Source organism: Ambystoma mexicanum, chromosome 2q, assembly GCF_040938575.1.
Source record: "Ambystoma mexicanum isolate Mex_15411 chromosome 2q, UKY_AmexF1_1, whole genome shotgun sequence".
Taxonomy (NCBI): domain Eukaryota; kingdom Metazoa; phylum Chordata; class Amphibia; order Caudata; family Ambystomatidae; genus Ambystoma; species Ambystoma mexicanum.
In genome coordinates this window covers 994,491,814-994,514,461 of record NC_090924.1, presented here as the reverse complement: position 1 = coordinate 994,514,461, position 22,648 = coordinate 994,491,814, and the positions used below count along the sequence as shown (strand labels likewise).

Below are 22,648 nucleotides of genomic sequence, written 5' to 3'. Positions count from 1 at the left end.
CATAGTGATATCATGCAGATTTGCACAGGCTTATTTAGACACCGTGGGCCTGATTTACAAAGTCTTTTTCAATGGGATTCTCCCATTGAAAAACTCTTCTGCAATTCAGGCCCTATGTGTCTATCACTTGTGTACAGGCGTGTTATATATGCCATATCATGTCTCAGAGGGGCTCCCCTTAAAACAAAACAAGTACATTGCATGGGCAGTAAAGCCCACGTTTCCACATCCTTTCAATGTGGTCCTCTATTTCCTGGACCCGGCAAAATCCGATCCAAATGCCAGCACTGGAAACAGGACAGCTAAGAGTATACCCTTTTGTTACATCACAGAACCCAGCTGCCCAGCATGCCACTGGAGGCTCGTGGTGCGGGTTGGATGGAGGGCACACCACACTTTCTGAGGAGTTTCCTCTGCAAGTACTTCATGTTTGAAATTCGCAATTATTTGGTCTCGGTCAGCCAATGTTCCCTATTTTGCTCCACTGATGGGAAGAGAAGGGTACAACATGTGAATGGTTCTTGACAGGTGGGAAACATGTAGCCACGTTCCAGATGGTATAGGTGCTTGCATCTTCTGCGAAAAGGGTGTTTGCCAGAGTACTCCAAATTCATTCTTTGTTCTTCGCTTGTGGGAAGATTGCACTGCTCCTATCCATTTTGTGCCTGTACTGTGTAAGAGAGAAAACTGCCCTGCCAGTGCTCCAGCTCCACCTATTCTATGGGTTGACCAGCTTCTGACCCTTCCGTACTGGAATCATTCAGGAATCTAATAATCCATTAATGCATCATAACCCATTTTATAGTCGGTGCTCTTAACCATCTGGATGTGGGATAATAGAAAACAGCAAACAAATACAAATAACCAAATACGGCCACAAATACCCATCATTCAAGCACTCACACAGCCATGCCCACATAGAAACCCCTCTTAAATATATACTATCCACTATCACACAAACACACACAGTCAGACGTGTTGGCAAGGTTGCTTTACATTTTCAAACACCAACTTGAACATTTTTTGTATGTTTTATTCTATGATAAAGGATATGCAGATTAGCCGATTAGTATTCATAGCATGCAATAAATGGGAAAAAATACAAACGCATCTGTAGAGAATTGTAAAAAGGAAGACAGTACCTAGGTTTAGAAGAAGAACTAGTCTGGCCTTCTTCAGTTCAAGAGTGATGTAGTCGCCTTGTTGGCCTTCTGCGTGGAAAAGCACTCCTTCGCTCTCTGAGCTTTTAAATTTCAGAGCAATGAAATCTTTTAAAGTTTTCATTTTCTTGTTCTTGAACCTGTACGATAATCCTCCTTGACCATCAAAGTTTATGACGTCGGCCCCTAAAAAAAATGGATAAAGACGTTATCGTTACTGAATAAATATTCGGTATGTTGGCATGGACGACAGAAAGAAGCTGCAGCACAATCTATCCTTTCTCAGATGTAATGAGGAACCAAACAAGTTATTTGGATTTTCTTTTGCAGGTGTTTGTATGATTAGCATGGCACGCAGGGAATTTTTTAAGAAAGAGGTACACCTGAGCCTGCCTTCTACAGCATATTCGAAGATGTCTACTTCAATTTCATCACAAGTCCCAAATCACAGGCTGTCTTTCCATCCCTAACCGATTTCCTTTGATTGTATCCATCTCCATTCCCCTCTCTCCGTGATCTTCCAATTGATATTCTCTCTCTCTCTCTCTCTCTCTCTCATGACCCAGGGTCCCACCATCTGGACCCCGAGATCCATGGGAATCAGGAGAAGTCAAAGGATTGGGACCTCAAATGGTGGAGGGAGCCTAACGCTACCACCAGCCAGACTTAATCCAGTGACGGTAGAAAAAACGTGCTTGCACATTGTGCAAAGCTGGACTATTGGTTTGCTATATCAATCCAGCAATGTGTGTGTCACACGCAAACACAGTGTACCAATGGTTATGCAAAGAGCACTTGCTCAAACAAAGTCTTCTCCAAGCTTACCAAAAGAATTCTGGAATTGTAAAGTACATGGTAGGATTGCAGAGGGATTAAGAGAGAAGCAAGACGTATAAACTGGGCTGAATGGGGAGGGAACAGAGACCAGACAAAATCCAAAACGGCAGTTAGCCTTGATACATGGCAGACCCCCTTTTAGACCATATGACCCCATGCCCCCATGCAAAGAGCCAAAGCAGAGAACAGCTCAGCCCACACAAGACAAGTGAAAGACATGTTCCCAAGCACTACCCAATCGGAGGAGAGGATGCTTTAAAAGGCAGACAGCCCAGTCAGTCATTGACATGCCTTGGGAGAGATGGCATGAGGTGCGAAGAAAACCCTGGAGGATCCTTGTTCATTAGACCCTGTGCCAGGAGTGTGTGATAGTAGAGAAAAGGCATGACACACTGGTTCATGGTAAGGAGGCAGACGTGTGGAGTATAGAGGAGGAAGGGAGTGCCTTAGTAATGGAGCGTGTGGTGTTAATGGCGAGGGCTAAGAGTTGTGTGGATCAGGTGGGAGGTCCAGCCTTGTTAGGGAGAGATGGTTTGTAAGCAGAGACAGAGGGGTATACTCTCTGAGGATTGTTTGGAGGATGCCAGAGGGGGGAGTGTTGTATTAAACGAAGAGAGGAAGTAGGGAGGTGTTGGTTGAAAGTGGCAGGTGACATACCATCTGGCAAGAAGGGCAAGGGGGCAAGAGCAGGATTGGTGTCATGTTCGAGATGAGGGAGGAAAAAGAGTCCAAAGTGAACATTGGACTTGGCGAGCTAGTGGATAAACAACATCTAGGAGGAGAGGTTTGGGTTGGTGACGAAACAGAGCAAGACTTGATGGCAAGCGAGAATTACAGTGAGAAGTGGATACCCGCAGAGGATGGAGTGAGATTGTCAGGAGTAAGAACTGGATTGCAATCGGGAAAGACAAATACATGAACAGCTAACGAGGGGGTTATAGCATGACCATCTTAAGCCAGGGAGAGAACAAGAGTCTGTCCTCTAAGGCAGCAAAATAGCAAGGTTCTGGAGGACCACATTGGTCCAGGGGAGAGTACAGTGACAGGTGGAGGGATGAAATGGCATGAGTATGTCGGGGGCCAGGAGTAGTCAGGGATGGAAAGGGGGACAGACAGGGAGAGTACTGAGAGGTTCACAGAGTGAAATGTGAGAGTAATGCCATGCTTCTCTGACAAACCGCAGCTGGGTGCAGCAGACCCAACTGGAAGTGTCACCCTTGCACCCACCCTGAAGGACATGTTTGTTAGCCCACCAGTAGGGTGCCCCAAAGAAACCCCTTGGGAATCAGCTAGCAAGAGCACCACAAACACATTTGGCTGCCCGAGAGCTCTGTGTGTTGGGCTCAGTTAAGTCTACTGCTATAGCCAAGGGACATAGGACGAAATGACCCTCATCTGGAGGAGAGATAACAACCTTCTTGAGGAGGGAACCATTTTAATGTACACCTTTAGCTTTTGTTGGGACTAGCATCAATGTTTTGAAACACTTTGCTTTGCACCTATTAAGTGGCGTGTTTTTTTTATTTGTTTTTCAACTTGGTTATACTGAACATTTCTTTGATGGACCCCCCTTTTCTATCAAGGGGGGGGGTATGCTACTCTGTTGCCCTATTGTTAGGAAGAGAATGGCCAATACCCTCTCATTACATCTTGACACTTCTTAACACCATCATCCTGACACACGAAGACACCATCACCCTGACACTTTGAGTATTGATATGTTCCACCATACTCACAAATTCTGGTTTAGTCTGTACTCAAAAGGTAAGGTAGATAGCTGGATAGATTAGATTTACACTTTCGGTTGATTTAGCCTTCCGTGACAGCAATATTAAAGATACTAAAACACATGCCATGTATGTTCAATGCAAGATGAAACCATTGCAATGTTTAAACAATGAAACACATGCCATACATATGCAATGCAAGATAAAACAATTACAAACTTGGTTTAAATAAAATACAGAATTTCATGTGATCCACCTGGCAAAAGAGGGCTCGATCTGGGGGATGCTAAAGTGTGGGCTGGAGTCCAACTCCCTGGCTGGCCTCATAGGATGGTCCCATCAGTGTTCTGACATACTAGATGCTGTCGACTCCTCCGTAGAGTACTTAGTAATGTACCCACTGAAGGTAAAAAGGAGGCTATGGGAGGCCGACTGGATTGATACTATTGAGTGTGTCAGGAGGTACCACTTATTCTCGGCCCTGTTGGTAGATGCAAGACCCTACAACACCCTACTACACTATTTGAGGAGATGCCCAGGCATTACTGGTGTAGCCAGTGCTTATGCCTTCATTGTAATTTGCTCCCGAACAAATTATATTTTGGGTGCACGAGGGGGCGTAGCACGCAATCTAAGTTGCTGCAGATTCTGTGGAACTGAGAACTCTACAGAAACTCTACAGCACTTATTATTAAATTGCTGTGAATTGCCCGGGACATGCCAGATTTATTTTTCAGACCTTTTAAAGGAATACAAGGTTGCCCAACCGGGCTGGGTTTGGCAGCGTATTCTCACGGACAAATCCTTTAAATGGTCATTGGCAGCTATACGTTTTAAGAAAGAGGTCTCGGTGCTTAAATAAGAAATCAATGTTGGAGAATCGGGTTTAAGCTGTCATTTTGGTCAATGAAGGAGAAGTCTTTTAGTATCTTTATTTAGCACAAGTCTTTTTAGCCAATTATTAATGTATTCATACGTGCGGGGAATTACTATTAGGTTCCTATGAAGATAAATTGAAATTGAAATCTTCTCAATGAGTTCATGTTTGGCAACATGCTGAAATGTGTTCACTCCTTCTTCGTAAATAACTTTTTATGTGATTTTATCAAATTGTCAAAGTGCAAAAGCATGTTGATTTTTTTCTGTAGTTTTATTTCTCATGTCTTTGTGTGTGTATGTGAAAAGTTCCTAGTGAACTATAACAGATTAAATAAAAAATACATTTCATGTACATACAAATGGGCCCCGGTTTCACACAATACATTTAAAATACCCAATATGATATAAAAATTCTTACAAAAGGCATCATCGTGGTCAGATTTTACCCTTACCACACTACACACCATCCTAAAATAGAAAGCTCCAATAGGGCACGTAAACATGACCCAGGGGAGAGAAAAAGAAACACGTGAGCAAAGTGTTCTTCTCTCGAGTTCCTTAAGACAACCTAAGAACCTGCGTAATTTGACTATCACCAGGGTTAATCTCAGGCGCCCATGCCCATAAATAAATCCTGCCACTGATTTAGTGATTCACAAAAAGGTCTCTGAGCTCCTCTAGCGAGGACGAATGAGGCCAAATAATGTGTTCTATGGGAAGGTGCCCACTCAGGAGGCTCTACAACCACATTTTAGCTCACTGTACCTTTCACAGAGGAGATAAAGCCATTTGCATATCAGTCTTTGTCCCACCCGCAAGGGTAGTCCAGCACCGAAATGCTAGACGGTTCTCCTCTGAACAAGAGTACCAACAGCAACCCCAGACACATTTTTCGGTCTAGTTGGGCCTCATCAGTAGGGTGAAGCTGTGCCACTCTAAGCACAGTAAGCAAGGGGTCCACGTCTGAATTACCCTGGGTAACTTAGAGTGAAACCCCAAGTTCCTAAAAAAATCACCATCCCGATAACATTACTTCTAATTCACCAAATTACATTGAGGAAGTATCAGTAAGATAGTGTCTCGTTCAATTCATTAATTATCTCATTAGCATAATGTTCTGTTATCTCATCTGTAGATGTTTCCCAGTCCTCCAAGCGCTTGACTGCTGAGCATCCCAAATAATCATCTATGTCAATGGTTATCTATGATGTATCTATGCGTGGCATGTGGAGCCATACACTGGCCCAAAACGTCAGCAATTCCCTTTATCTCTGCTGTCAAGTGATAGATAGATGCTCAGGATTTACAACATAAAGCAAACTAACCCACACTATCTGGGTTCCAAATGTCTGGTTGTGAGAGCTTAAAGGCAACTGCCTTATCTATTTAACTCCCTCCTTCTTAGAGGTGACCTACTCTACTCCTGGGTTAATTCTAGGAGCCATGTGAGTGCCTTCCAGATGCTCAAGCCCTACTAGGTCTTGTTCCTTTTGTGTCCTGTTGCTCTTTCCCCTATATCTCTGTCACTCTCCCTTCTTCCACCTTCTTGTGTCCCTTCAACTCCACCCGCCTTCTCTCCCTGAGACTTCCTCCCCTCTCTCTTTCTCTCTCTCTCTCATTCTCTTTCTCTCTCTCTCTCTTCAATCTTCCTACACCCTCTGGTCTTAGCCCGTCCTACACTCTCTCCTGCTACTCTCCCGTCTCCACAGCACTACTACTCTTCCCTCTCCAAACCGATGCTGCTCTCCCCTTGCTACACTACCAATCTCCCCTCATCACACTGGTTCTATTTTACCATATCTTCTCCTCAGACATCCACCTTTGACTGCCTGAGTCACCGTCCACTCACACCCTACTTGTTCACGGCTACTCTCTCTCACACACCTTACATGCACACTCAAGACACAGTAGCACATTCTCTCAGCACCCAATACCTCACCTTTTCTGAAAACTGCCTCCCCACTTCTGTCCACTGTCCTTCCTCCTTCAGATCTCTTGGTCTGTCATCTCTGTAAAGACTGGAGGGGGGTGTCTGTACTGCTGCGCTCTATATGGCAGAGTGGAAGCACAGAGCACCCCAGCCAAGGTTCTCTATTTGGTAGCTATGGACGAGCAACCAAGGCTTAAGCTCTCAGGAGGTGATGCAGGCTGGTTCTTAAGTACAGTGTAGTCCCCAAGCACCCACAAAGGAATATCCACACACTATGTTAGTGATAACAGAGTCTTTATATAGATAAGGTTCAAGGTTATAAACACAATCGCAATAACACACTTTGTGCTCAGGTTATTTTACAATGGCAAATATATACAGTTTCTATGTGGTACCACAATAATGCTTTGATTCCATTAAAATGCATTAACTGCACTCAGTTCAAATATCATACAAATCAATTAATAAAGTGAACCAACAACAGAGGAAAGCAGGTTGGTTAAAACAATAGGCAGAATACTGCCCCTACCCAAGACACAGTTCTTTGTGAGGATCTCCCCACTTGGGCAACCTGTATAAAAAGATATAAAACAAGCCCAGTCCATATATTGTTTCTATGAGTCTTATTTCCTTCTAAAATAGTTCTACCACACCAATGTACCTGGAATAGCAGAGTTTGACTTTGGGTCATCGACGGATCCTTCTTGAGGGGTTCCCTTTAAGGCAGGAGCCACGGATTGTTGAGCTCCCTCAAAGAAATGGTGAACAACGGCATTGAAGCAGAAGCTTTGGTCCTGGTGATGCTCGTCGACGATCGGTCATGGATGTCCTGCAAAGAAGAGGCGTGCGGTGCACCTCAGCGTCGATAGTTAATTGCCGCAAAGAGTCTATGAAGAACTTTTGACCAGCATCGGCATTGAGTCGTCCAGCATCTCTACAGTCTTCGAGTGGCAGGAAACCCACCGGCAGATGCTCCTCGGTGCGTCGGTGGCCTTGACTTTCTCCGTCGTCGGTGCTGGCGAAAGCATCTTTAAATTTAAAGTGTCTTAATCAATAGAGAGTTGCGGCTCCGGTCGGCAGCAGCTCGGCGTGAAGTGGTTCCCATTTCTGGGCAACACAGCTTCAACGGGCCTCCAGCAGTTATAGTAAACCTGGTCGACGACGGTGGAAGGCTGTCCGGTGCTTCTCTTCGTTCTCCTCGGCGGTCCCTGTCTCCGGCTGACAGTCTTTCGAAGGCTGACTTCCAGGGCGCTTCGGCAAAGGTTTAGCAGTATATGATGGTCCCTCGTAGCTCGAGAAGAGGTCTCCTAGCCAGGTCCTCTCTTGAATCAGTTTTGACGGCATGGCAGCTTTCGGATTGTTGCAAAGGTAACAGCAGTCAAACTTCTTCTTCAGGCTCGGCTTCGAGATTAAGCATCAGTTTCAACTTCATCTTCTGAACAAATTCTAGCAGTGAGAGGCCCCCATATATACTGTTCTGTCTCTCATTCATTCTGCTGGGTTACACTCAGGCAACCAATCACTCATAAAGGCATTCAGCAGGCATGTAGCCAATCAGGCTCACAGTGCATTCAGGCCATTCTCCTCCCTCTCAGACACTCACAACAAAGAATGTGTATTGGGACAAGTACCCAGTCATTCAGCACTCCACACTGCATTCAAACCAGTTTTGGGCAGGACTGTCTCAGTCTTTGTGTCACATACCAGAAACTAGACACCCATAACAAGAAGTGCATATTGGTCACACACTCCATTCACCCAGGTCCCACCCCAAGGGTGTACCCACAACATACAGTCACTGGGAAGGCTCCAGACAGTCTGGCCTGGACTTCCCCCACAATACCATATTTGGAACTTCCACCCAACAGTCAGTCAGGGGGAACTGACAGAGGCAGGGCTTCCCAGGTCTTTGGGAAAACAAGGTAACAGGCAATAGAAAGCAAGAGGCCACAGGGGCACCTTGTCTTCTATCAGGAATCAGCTGATTCCAATGGCAGGGCCTGTGTATCCCAAAATGGAGGATACTCAGAGCACCTGTCAAATTCAGCATGGATCTGCCACCAGCCCATACCCTGTTCTATGGGCCACACACAGGTGCCCAAAAACATACACTAGGGACACAGGGTTGTACCCCCACCTATGGGTGCAATAGGGGTATCCCAAGGGTCTGTACACCAAACCAAAATAAGGAAGAGCTGCACTGTCAGGAGTCCCACATGGACTCCTGGGCAGAAAACAATACAGAGCACATATGAAAAAGGACTACGGGACAAGGACATTTCCAATGCATTTCCAGCATCACAATCAACTCCTCCTCTGACCTCACCTGAACAGCCCACACCTTCTTGTTTCCTTTCACAAGATGTATCCTCCTTCTCCTATAAGTCCTCCCCCACTGATTTTCCCAAGCAAATCTTCCCAGCTCCTTCCGGCTAGTGAGGTGTTACAGAAAGAATAACACATAAAAAGGGGGTTAAGCCATTCCACTTTCTGGCTTGTGGGTCTGACAAGACTGGCCAATGGCAGGTTGCATTGAATAATGTTGTAGTTTGTGTCAGGGAGACATGTCACAGCTGGATTATAGGCACATGGTTGAGTCCTGTACGATTTCATGTTAGGGAACCACTCCATACAGTGCTACATGTCCTGAAAGATTGCTCTGCACTTTTTGCTTTCATGATGGTTGTTTTGTGTTACCTTGCTTTGGCTGTGGTGATGAGTGTCCTGCATGCTGATCAGATAGTTCTCAGGGTGATGAGGTCTTCCACTTGGTTGGAGGTTCTCCAGAACATTTCTTTTTTAGAGAATTGCATATGGGCTGTCAATAAGTTCATGTATGCACCAATTTGGGCGTGGCTTATTTAGTCTTTAGTCAAAGTTTCAGTGGTGAATGGGTGCTCATGGGCTCAGTGAGGGTGTAGTTGAGAGTGCTGATCCAGCCATTGACATTCTCAAAGTGGTCAGGCATGGAGGACAATGTGATGAGATTTATTTCCGCTGTGGCCATGGGGAGGTTTTGAATTGTCTTGGTTGGTTTGAGTTGGTCCCAATGAAAGATTGCGGTGTGGTGGAGTAGGATGGGCATGGCTGTGGGGTCTATCCTTTCCAAAGGCATGTATGAAACATATGATGGCTAGAGAGGTGGTGAATACCATGTCAATCATATTGTCCTTGTAATTAGTTGGTTCTGTGGTGAGTGGCGTCATGCTCCTGGTGTTAAGCAGTTTGATAAGAGTCTCTCTGGCTTTCTTGCTGGCTTGGTGCAGGGCATTTTAAAAACTCCACAGAGGATGTTAGTTGTGTTGTTGATGGATGCTATTGTGATGAAGTCTGTGATTTTGTTAAGGAAGACATTGTTGATTAGGGGTGGTTAGTAGAGCAGGCGAAAGGTGGAACTCTTTAGGTATAGGCGAGTGGGCAATGGCAGTTTTTTTAAATTGGTGTATATGTTTTACAAAATAAGAAACCTTTTACACTTTCTATACGCTCATACAGTACAATTAAACAATACAATGAAACAATTACACATATAGCCATTTTAAATAATCAATCTTAGCTATAAAAATGTTATACAAAAATAGAATATTAGCGTTCAGTCATCTAAAAACCTCCAAAAGGAGTATTGATTTTTCATTTGGGTCTAATAACACCTGGCGACAAACCCATACAAATGGAATTCTCAGAATTAATAAAAGACCCAAACTGGTCAGTTTGGACTCTAGATATGTCTATCACAAATTGTTTGTAACCGGATCTATAAAAAGGAGTAAGGCATGTGCATTGTGTTGACAGGTGATGAGAAGTTACAAAAAGGACACAATCTTGATTGAAGACTCCAGTATGAGCAGAGAAAGGTAGGAAATTAAATCTTAGTCTAATCTGGAATCTCCATAAATTGAGATCATAATATCTTGTAATGTACTTAACAGGAGTTAGAAAGGGAAAACCCTGTCTGGTGTATTCTGCGTAAATTTCCTTAGTAGCGAAATATTCCACATTGGTAGAACAATCCCAAATCAATGCCTTCTTAACAATTTGTTTTTTGGCAATGCCAAGATTAATATCTTCCTCCATAATCCAGTCAATCTCCGTGAAGATTTTGAGGCAAGAACCTACAAACTCTCTAATAGTACCTTTGGCTAATTCACTTTTTTTAATCAGTCTGGAGAAAAGACTAAACAATGAATTATCATTATTGTGGTCCACCAAGATTTTCAAATATAGATAACTATGTTTAATTTGTGTTAAAGCAGATACAGATGTTAAACCAAGTTCCATTCTAATGGCCTTCACTGGAACTGAAGATGGCAGACCTAATGGAGAATGCCACAACTTCCCCTCCAATGTTTATGTCCAACAAGGTTGACTCTCAGGCATTCAATTCGTAAGTTATGCCATTGACAATACGCACCTTATACATTTTTAATAAATCTTCAATGGAAAAGCCCCTTTAGTATGAATAATTTTTTTATTGCTCTGAATTTCCTCAAAGATTTGGGAAACATGAAATATTCCAGATGTAGACTACTAAGCATAGTACCAAGAGGTATACCTAAATAAATGTAATTATTTACAAGCTCTATGGGATGATAATTATTATTCCATTTACATTTTTTATTTTTCATTCTTCCTATAGCCATATTTTTATTTTTAGAATAGTTAATCTTGAGGAAATATCTTATGAGTATTTAGTTAGTGCAAGTCGAACTCTTTGAAGTCCTATGGGGGTCCTATCCATGAAAGTATCATCCATGTAAGATTAATCATGTGATGAGATGGTCATCAATATGCGGAGAGAAGTTATTAAAATAAATTAAGGCTGCATTCATATCTGCCATGTATAGCTTATATGAAACAGGTGCTAAAACACACACCTCTTTTAAACAATTATTGGTGTTAATGGGTGAAGACTATTTATCATTACTATTCAGTTTTACACTAACTGCTGTAAATTGATTCATCCGTTTTATTAAATTCAAAATAGAAGAGGGAAAAACCCCAATTTTCTAACTTTGGCCATAATCTGCAGCGATCCTGGGTAGCAAATAAAAGCCAAATAGTAATTGGTGCCTGGAGATTCCAAAGTTGATTTATCAGGTGCAGGAGAGTCCAGATATTATGGGTGGTAACCCGACCCTTCTGGAACCCTTTTTGCTGCTTATGGAGAATTTCTTCATCTCTAATCAGATTCAGATTTACTTCAAAAGGATATTACAGAAAATGTTACATGGCGGGACAGTCATGGGCAATGAACGATAATATGAACGGTCATCTTGAGCTCCTTTTTTATGAACTGGTATCATTTACGATTGTTTAGGGTATTCTACCTTCATTAGAAACTTTACAAAACAGTGTATTCAAAATGTGAGACCACAGATACAGTATTTTGTTTAAAAAACACGTACGCCAAGCCATCCCGGCCAGGTGTCCTTGAGGGTTTTCATTTTTGAGTTATCTCGGGAACATCATGTGCTTCTAAAGTTTACTTAAAAGGTTCATACTTTTCAGTAAGACCTTGGAATCTAGACGATAAATGATATTCAGTATAATACAATGATTGTTTATGTTTAAGCCTGCTGGCCTCTGTAACCACATTAATTTCATTTTTATTCAAACAACTAGAGTATTGATTAAAAATGTACTAAAACATCTTGCTATCGTTGGTATATAGAGATTCAAACATAATCTGCCATTGCACATTTCTTCTGGAAGCACTATGGATCCAGTTTGCTTAATAGTTTGAATATTATATTTCAATTCTCGCTTTGCACCAGTGGTAGCAGCATCATATACCTGATTCGTACCAATTTATATAGTGGCAACCCGCTTAGGAGAATTGACAATTACCTGAAATGTAATAGTTAATATATCAATAAGAGAAACAGAACTCACAACTTGTAGTTTATGTTTATGTTTATTGAATTTATATAGCACTTTCGAGTAATGAAACCCAACATCATGCTTCAATACATTATTATATTTGGAAATATTAAATCCATGCACACTAATCTATTTCCTTGATAATTGACTGTATAATTACCCATCAATTTAGAATGGGTCCCTACTATTTTTAGGTTAACTGTTAATACTAATATAGAATGATCACTATAATCATTATGTATGGTATTAAAGAAAATAATAATTTCCTTAATATTGCTGGATGCAAAAATATAACTGATTCTACTGGAGGATGGGGAATTAGTCCAGGTATAGTTCTTACTCTGTTTGGTCGAAGTCAAATCATTAATATAATCAAGGCTATAGCCCTCCATAAATTGTAATCATTTACTCCCTGACATTGTTTGTTGAGATTTAAACAGGGTTTGAACAGAAGTACCATTAAGAGTACCAATTCCCTTATTTTTCAATTTAGGAATTTCACAGTAAGAATTACTATCACCACATATAATTACCTCATCACTAGGATGATTCTAATTCCACTCCATCAATATTGTACAAATGGTAGACATGATGGAGGTAGTCCTTTCTCCCCCAGGTGTATCATAAACATTCACAATCAAAAAACAGAATGTATCCAAATACTAATTTCTACAAAGTGAGGCACAAAGAACATTTGGACAATGAATAGCTGGTATATATTCTGTGAGTTGGAAATGAGATTTGGCTCCTGTAATCACACCTCCTGAGGGTCTAACCATGGTACGTCTGGTAGCATGCTTAGCAACACTAGTATATTCAACGAGCGCAATATCAGCTGTCATCCAAGGTTCTTGTGATATCTGCAAGTCTTAAAAGGTCAGTATGTGATATCCACTTATATTCATTGTGAAATGTCGGTAACCTCCTGTATTCCATGATACCATGGTGAAGAAGCCAGGGGAGGAGAAGCAATAACTATCAGAATTTCTTTTCTGACTGAGAAGAAGTGCAGATGCTAACCATGACCAGTTATCACAGCTGCTAAGAGGTTGGCTACTTGTGTTAGAAGTCTCCACTGTATGCATCGTTCTTCCACTTTGATTAGTTGTAATTTTTAAATTACTAAATAAGGTTTTATCGTATATGGATAGATTATCATGAGAGGGCAGTTTTATTACTGCATATTTCCCTTTCAAATCCCAACTTTAAAAATAAATGAGTAAATGGTGAAATAAGAAATACTATGAAAGATGAATAAAATTTAACAAAATACCCAATTAGTGCTATCCATGTCTCGTAACACTGCAAGTTCCAAGTACTTATACGTAATAACCCTTAATTGAGGTATATGATAAAATAGACAATAATGTTTCCTTTATTTAGAAATGGACTCTAATTAGAAGCTAATATGTCCTTCAACCGTACGTTGTCTTTATTCACGAAATGTCACATTCCTAACCCCAGTAGCTATTGTATGTCGGGTGCTCTTTTTGAGATACTATTACTAGTGAATGTTTCTTGAGGTGAGGCAGCCACCACCCGGCCTAGTTCCTCATAGAGAGTCTTGTCCTCAATAATGCGTGATTATGAGAAAACTTTGGAGTCATCTATATGGGAAGCTAAATCCATATCAGGTGTTCATTGATTGGTATGTCTTTTCTCGGGCTTTTTCTTATTGTCAGGTATTTCGATGAATTCATAATTATTATCTGTGGTGAGACATGTGATACATTGTGCGGTTATGACTACCAAAACATAGGAATTCTTCTCCTCACATTTACCTTTTTTCTTATTCAGATGGAATTCTTTGGTTTTAATGTCTGGCATTCTATAGTTTTATTTTTCCTGCTACACTTTATTTGATACTTCTTATGTTGTTTCTTTGCCTGTGTCAAAGTTATATTAGCCATGGGTATATCATCCTCTTAACCAAATGTTCCACATTAAGGGGTGAATTCACCACCACCTGGTTCATTTCCTTGCTCAGTAAAATGATGTATTGGTTCCATAGATGGTCCCGATACGTTTTGAGTTTCAACAGGACTGTTAATGTCTTCTTAATTAGTATAGTCTTCCTAATGTCAACAGAGACAAAGATTTGTGGTGCAATTTCATGTAATTGCTGTTGTTCTTTATGAATTTCTGCACATGCAGAAAAGATAGCCTTGAGTAAGAGTAAACAATTTGTCTCTTGGTTTAATTCCCTTGAAAATGCCTCACGACCGAGGCTAGATTCGTGGTTGTAAGTGTCTGCATATTTATCCATGTTCGGGGTTGCTGATAAGTCAAATCCCAAAATGTTAGACATCACAACAGTGCAATTAGTGAGGAACTGAAGGAAGGGGATCCATCGATTCCCTCTGTAAACTAAAACAGAGGTTTAACAGGAAATTGTTGTTATTCAGCTGTTATATACCCAAACTGTTAGCTTGGGGAATAGCCAAATGCTCTCGGATGATTAGCTGACCAGAGTTACCCAGTTACCCAGAGTTACCCAGAAGCTCATTCTGCCGTGTATGAAAAAATTCAGTGATTTTCCCCTATTCCAAGGTTCTATTATTTATTAGAACATCCATACCAGTGCATTTAGTATTGCCCACAGTACCTTTCTTAGATTTGGATGGGGCTTTAGGTTGTGGAGAGCCACCTCTCAGGTCTCCCTTGCAACCTCTAAAAAAAATAACTAAAACAGGAAAAAAAAACATTTGTAATGCAAGCACCTGTGCTGCAGCCAGCACCATGTCGCTCTTTACTTCTGTAGTGGCTGGCTTTCTTGTTCAGGCCATTTAAAAAATAAGAAAAATAAGAACAGGAGTGCCACAAGTCTACAAGTCTAACACTTTCAGCACTGACCCTAAATAAGAAAGAATAGAAATACCAAATAATGTGTCTTTCTGGAATTCAATAAATGAGTACCAACACAGGTTGGGTGATATTGGGTGTATATTCTTTCTATATAAAGTGCCTAAGCGTTAGTGCTATATAATAACACATCATTATCATTTGGTCATGGACGTCTGCTTGCATTCACAGTAATTTGGTAATATGGGCCTATACACACTGATCTTAATGATACATATGCGATCCATTCTTGTATGAAATGTACATCACATTATTGTGATATTGTAACCATATTTTTCGTAGTGAACAATGCTATGCAATGACACTCCCTGTTCTGTCAACGGGTGAAAGTTCGTGTTCAATCACTTCCCGCGATATCACTTCGGGGTAGGGTCAAATGACAACACTTCCTGTGATGTCATCAAGGGGTCAGGGGTCGTGTGATGTCACTTCTGCTACCCCTGGCATTTTGGTGAAATGACGTCCCTGGAGAGCGAGCGGCATTACGCACACTGTAGTGTTTGTTTTTCCTTCCTGACATATTGGATGTGGCACATAACAAGATACAGAGTATTAATGTTAGACAAATAAGAACACAATTGTAATAGAAATGTAACAGTTATATTAGACAAACGAGAACACAATGGTAATAGAAACGTGCCTCCGAGGGTTGCCATGAAGCTGTCCAAACAACGCTCCTGATTGGCTCAGTGGTGAAACTTCTAGCATACCAGGAGTTGGAAGGTGGAAAAGCCGGCCCCCAGCACGAAGACCATGCAAAAAGGCCCCCATCTGTTCCTGTGTGGTGCAGGGAGGTGCCCCCCATGCTCCCTCACCCCTGATCCTTCCATCACAGTACAAGCCCTCTGCTTCCTGCACCCTGCATTGTTACACCACCTTGTCCCGGTAAGCACACTGGAGCACCTGCCTTGTTCAACAACTGTTCACCTGACTTCCTGCACACTTTTTGCATCCCTTGGCTTGCTGACTGACTACTAATCGGTGTCCTCCTCCAACTTGCAATGGTTACTCACTGTACATCCTTTTTCTCTTACCTGCTGTGCTGCCTTTTGTGCCTTACCCTTTCTAATGCTGCACCTGCACCCTGTGCCTGAGTCGAATCTAGTTGTGCTATTTAATTTTGTTGCAATCTACTTTGTGTGCTATTTTAGTTTTTCAGTGCAAAATCAAATATAGCTGTGCTTTTCAAAGTTGTTGCAACCTACTTTTTGTGCTATTCTAGTGCTTCGGTATACAATCAAATCTACGTGTGTTTTTCAACCACCCACTACCCCAGTCTGCTAGGCTGCTTGGTGAGCTATCTCGTGCCTGTGCACTATCTACTTGTTTCCACACCCCTCTGTACCTCCCTCTATGGCTCACTCCATCTCTCCTATCTACTCTAACTGCTATGATATCACCTATCCCCCCTCTCTCACAAATTCTGGTAGGAAAAAGCTAAAAGAAAGAGCTCCTCTCTTGTAATCCTGGATTACCTATCGCAGACACCTACGTCAGTGCCACTTCCAAACAAATTGTCACTGACCTCTTCTTTTCTGTCCCCTTTCTGCATCTGATTTCCACACTCTCTCCTTTCTCTTCCTCACCCATTAATGGTGGCACTAGATGGGAAGTTGTCTTTGCTGGGTTCTCATTCTTGAAGTGCATCATTAATGTCTATCAAAATGGCACTTTCATGGTCCAGGGTCCTCAACCCAACCTCCTCCTCTTTGACCAGCACCTGTCAAATGTCACAAACTTCCTTCTTGCTCCTGCAACTCCTCAGTCCTCTCTCCCTTTACCTCCTTCACCACCTCCGATGTCTGTACCACCCCCATGTGCCCCTCCTCAGAAAACCTTTAAGAGAGGTGACGGCGTCACTTACCCACACTTAATGCCCGCTCTGCCATCAAACATTCCTCTGATATCTTCCTCCTCATTGAAGACTTTTATCTTGACGTCCTTGCTCTCACGAGACGTGGTTTAATGCCAGCTCAGTCACTGCTTTTGATTCCCTTCTCCCTGACGGCTACAAGATCATCCCAAAGCCTCGTCCCAACTGCACTGGCGATGGTGTAGCCTTGATCTTGCCTGAATGGGTACCCTCTTTCCTCATACCCACCCAGTCCTACTCCCCCTTTGAAAGCCCTGTCTGCAAACTTGGCATCTCTCCCACTTCCTCTTTGACCAATGCTACTATCTACAGGTCTCTGGGCACTATCTCCTCTTTTCTTTCAGAATGGGCCGATTTCTCCTCCTCTCACTTGGCCTCCGCCTCCAGTCTCCTCCTTCTGGGCAACATCAACATCCACCTAGACTCTTCAATCATGGCCTCCACTCTCTTCTGTGACCCTGTCACCTCTCTTGCTCTCTCTATTCTCCCCTCTGGCCCTATCCACTGGTCTGCACACACTCTCAGTTCTTTCATCCATTCTGACTTCTTGCTCTCTATCCCACTCTCCACCCCACTATCCTGGTCTGACCACACACCTTGGCCCTCTGACTTAATCTCCCTCAGCTCTGCCAGCCTCGTTTGTGAATATCCGTGCAATGAAATGAGTGTCAGTTGCTGGTTTCGCCTCCACCTTCACCTTCACCCCCCCTCCTTCAACCTCTGACTCAACTACTGACTCTGCTCTCAACAACCCATCTCTTGCTATCACTCACTCTCAATATTCTTGCCTCTAAAATGAGAATCCACCTGAAACCTGCCTCCAGGCATAAAACTTGGGTTGACACTAATCTAGCAGCCCTGAAATGCAAGTCCAGAGATGTGGAATGGAAGTGGCAGACCTCAAGGTCATCCTCTGATAAACTGGCCGCCTTATCCGAAGGCAATATTGTCTATCCATTTGCTCCAAGAAGAGGGCTCACATTCAGGCCCGCATCTCTGGAGCTACTAACAACACGACTGAACTATTTAAAATCTGCAAGGAACTAGCCAATCCATCTGCAGTCTCTTCCTCGCATTTTCCTTCACAGGCCCTCTGCACTGCACTTGCCACCCACTTCATTGCTAAAACTCAAGACATCCAGAGTTCTCTCTCTTACTGGAGATGATCAGCTTCCCCCAACTGACCCAGCATACTGAGCTTGTTGGTTGTCTGCACGACCATGGAAACTGCTCTTCTGAACACTCATGAAGAACTGCTTGCATCTCCTGACTCCTACTCACCTGCTGTTCTCATCTTACTGGATCGCTCCTCTGCCTTTGACACAGTTAACTACTCCATCCTCATAAAATGACTCCATAATATCCTTAGTATCGCGGAGCAGGCAATGGACTAACTGTCCTCCTTCCTCACTGACCGTCCCTCCCAGGTTATCCTGGGTTCTTACTCATCACCCCTTTCTATCTCCACCTGTGGTGTTCCCCAGTGCTCTTTACTTTCACCCAGGTTCTTTAACATCAATCTCACTTATCTTGCTCACCTTATCTCCTCCTTCTCAGCACACTTCCAGTGCTATGCAGACGACACCCAACTCTTCTTCAGACTACCCTCTGCATCTCTTCTGGCCTCCTCGGTCATTCCTGACTGCCTGTCTGCTATCCCGTCTTGGTGTACCTCCAACAACCTCGGTCTCAATGCCAGCAAGATTGAGATTCGTCCCATCGGGACTCCTGTCCCCTCTTTTCTCCCTTTTCTCTGGCCACCCTTCATGGGCTCACCCCCCTCTGATTCCTCTGCATCCATACACCTGGGAATTATCTTAAACTCCTATCTCTCTCTCCCATTCCTCAAATCCTGGACCTTGCCAAGAAGACCCATTTCCCTTCCCTCATTTTCCCCCAGAAGCTCAATTTCTCAAGAGCTCCGGTACTCTCCAGGCTGGACTACTGCAACAGCCTCTTCCTTAGCCTACCTTTCTCAACTATGTGCAGGATCCAGCTAATCCAGAATTGGACTGCAACACTTATCTTTGGCCTTAAACCCAGGGACTGTGTCTCTCCAGCCCTAAAATCTCTCCACTGTCTCCCGGTTGCTGCTAGGATCAAATTTAAATCCCTCTGCATCATCCATAAGGCTGTCTGGAGCTGGGGACCACGCTATCTGTAACTTGCTCTCACCAAATACTCTCCCTTCAGATGTCTCCAATTCTCCGGCTCCAACTCTCTGCTTGTCAAGCACCTCTCTAAGCAGAGAGCGGGCAGCTGTTCCCTTTCCACAGCTGGCTTCCTCCTCTGGAATAGCCTCCCCCTGTCTCTCCATCTTCAGCCAGACCTCCTCAAATTCCACAAACTCCTCAAGACATTCCTCTTCTCATCCTCCTTCCCCCTCTAACTCCGGTGATAATCTCCACAGTAGCTGTGATTGGTGGCCTAGGCCCTTATATGTCCCTCAGGGTCCTGGCCTTCAGTCCGATCACATGCAGCATTGTCCCTCCAGCTGCACTTGCCTTTGGGCACCACATGGCCTGTGCTGCCTCACAGGCCTGCACTTACTGTATGGGCTGGTGACCCCTCCCCCCTCTATTGGTCACTGCCCGGCACTTACCTGTTGACTCCACAATCGGCTCTTGCACTTACCTGGTGGAGTGCAACTGCACTTCCTGGCACTTCACCTCTGTAGATTCACTAGCACTTACCCCTTCCCCTGTCCCTTCTCTCACTCTGCACTTGCACGATCATAATGTTCAAAAGGCCCAGTAGGACCGCTTTTGTATTTGTCTTTTGCATATTCCTTGTCTTGCAGTTGTTTCCTTTCCCTTTGCCCTCTGGACGCATTGAAAAACTGTTTTCTTGATGTATAAGCACCTTACAAATGCCCAATAAAATAAAATATACCTACTCATATCAAGAATTGAGCCACTAGCCTTGAGCTGCCAGCAGACTGCTGAATGCACTTGCTTGCACTTTGCCACATGCGCACGCTACAGGGGTTCCTCCAGTTTTGAAAGTGTCCAGGTAGTGGAGGAGGAGCCAAACAGTATTAGCAGAAATGGGCTAGTTCAAACATCAAACAAGGAAAGTATGTTCAGTGACGACTTCAGTTGCTTGCACTTGGACAAGTGCACAAAACGCATGCTACTCTAGTTTTTAAAGTATCCAGGTGAGCATAGGAGGAACCAAGCAGCATCAGTAGAGAATTCACTATTCAAAACACCAAACGAGAAAAGTAGCTCCTTGCTTGCACCTGGCCACATGCGCACTAGCACAATGCTCCAGTGTTTAAAGTATCCAGGTGAGTAGAGGAAGAGGCAAGGGGAAGAGGCAAACAGCATCAGCAGAGAATTCACAATTCTAGAAATGAAATGAGGAAGCAGCCACACTGTGAGGAGTTACGTTGATGAAGATGTAGTTTGCTCTAGGAGCTAGGAAGGGAAGGAAAGGGTCTGGGCTAAGTAAAAGTTGACCGAAAGATTAGCAAGGTTTATTGGCTGAGAAGAAAGAGGTCACTTGACCTTGATCCACTTGCACCAGCTGACCAACCACAACAGAAACGAGGTAGGCAGCTACAGAAGGTAAAGAAAGGGGCAGCTGCTAAAGTGTCAGAGAGGGCACAGAAATCACGTTGAGTCATAGAGATAGTTGAAGGGAGTTTATTTTCAATTTGAGGGTTCTAGGGTCATCCCTTTCTATTTTGTCTGTTTCACCCTTCTCCATTGCCAAGGCGTCCTTAACCCCTGGTTAGTACTACCGATTGTTTATTCCTCAGTATGCAATAAGTCTGGATGAGCTATGATGACATAAAGGCACTAGGTCTCATCTCTCTAAACTCTGTCAGGTTATTCCTAACTTTCTGTGCACTATCCAAGGATTGATGCCCTGATTGGAGAACATTTGGTGCCTTGAAATTACCCAGTAGATTCAGGCGGGTTAACTCACACCCATGATCACCTCTTCCTTTGTACACTACTACACCCCGCCTCTTGCTCCTTACACCACTCTGCTGTCTCTCTGAAGTTTCACTCCTCCTAGTTCTTGCCTGCACCCTTTGATGTTACTTATTCCACTACACTTCACTATTCTTTCTTTCTCTACACTGCAAATCTCCTCCTCCCACTGCATGTCTCATCTCACCAATTGCACAAACACCATCCTTTCACCCTTTACAATTCAAGTCACATTCACTGTGGGGTATTCCATTAGGTTTGGGGAAAAATGGTTTTGTTCCACCTTTTTGTCCCTAACGGTCTAGTGGACCTGCGATTGATTGTGCAAGTTTGCCGGCGGACTCTGCTGGTCCTGTGATGCAGATCTCCATGATCCATCTGTGTGTAGCTGTAGATGGTGTCTCTTTTTCTCTCTTGGCAGTTCACTGATGCTTCTCTTTGTGGCTCTTCCTTTCTGTTTTTCACATGGGGCCCTGATGTTGGTTCTCTAGCTTGCCCTTCTCTGCTGGCTTTCTGCCTCAGTCTGGGAGTCTCTGAAAATGAAAAGAGACACTCGCCAGTATTTGAAACAGGGTGCCTGTGACTTGTTGGTGAGTTCGCCAGCAGGTTCAGCCTCGCAGTGTGGGACAATGCACTGTGTCTAAGCGTGACTGCAAGTGGGGTCTCTTTGGAGTTGTGGTTTCTCTTTATAGCTTCTCCTTTCTGTTGGCATTTCGTCTGCTCTGCGCGTGGGCCACTGATGCTGATGTTCTTACTTGGCCGTCGCTGTTGACATTCTGCACTGGGCTAGTGGTCTCTGAAAATGAGACAGTGGCCAGTATCTGGGACAGGAGGTAAGGCTGTCGATAATGGTCTGCAAGCAAACATGCTGGCACAAGAAGGGAAAACAGGAATGTTGACCTTCTCCTAAGTTACCCTCCCCCTCAAAGATAGGTCTGTCTCTGCCTTCCATTTTACTCTTTTGACGCACTGGTAGAAGGGTACCAAGAGAATAGTGGAACTGTGGTCTGGTGAAGGAAGAGGGTAGGTGGGAACATAGTGCAACATGTAGCAACTGTTGCGGCTGAGGCATTTCAGTGGTCTAAAAGACTAGTAACTAAGGCTTCTATTACAACTTTACACTTGCACAGCGACATGAATGGACACATCCTCTATGTAGAATGGTAAATATGGTCATAAAAAGTAGAGGAATGGTAAACAGAAAAAAATAAAAGTAGTGGAACACCGCTCCCGACCATTCCAGCTCACTTCAATCATTGTTCCATTCACCCTTTGAGAAGATTAGGGATCTCGCCTTGTAACACTGCATTATTCAACCTATTATTCTGCTACTTATATACCATGTTTCCTCGTGCTGTGCTTCTTCTGTCTGCTCACCCTCATGCACATCACCCTCTTGTGTCCCTTCCACATGCTCCCACCCTCCCATCACCCATCCCTGCATGTCTTTCAGTTTACGTCCTTCCAGTGTTCCATCAACTGTGCTTGTTCTCATTCGTCCTGACACTGTGCTCTTTCCCAGTGTTCCCCATTCCAAGTGCTTCTTTTTCCACTCTTTT

General features: G+C 43.5%; 1 protein-coding gene across 3 annotated transcripts in view; it reads right to left on the bottom strand.

Annotated features, from left to right (window-relative positions):
• CNTNAP2 (contactin associated protein 2) overlaps nucleotides 1-22,648 on the bottom strand; it is a 3,301,953-nt gene that overhangs the window by 2,102,200 nt on the left and 1,177,105 nt on the right. For all 3 annotated transcript variants that reach the window (XM_069648309.1, XM_069648308.1, XM_069648310.1), the window contains exon 5: nucleotides 1,143-1,346. In XM_069648309.1, coding sequence (XP_069504410.1) covers nucleotides 1,143-1,346 — 204 coding nt within the window. The remainder of the gene's footprint in view (nucleotides 1-1,142; nucleotides 1,347-22,648) is intronic.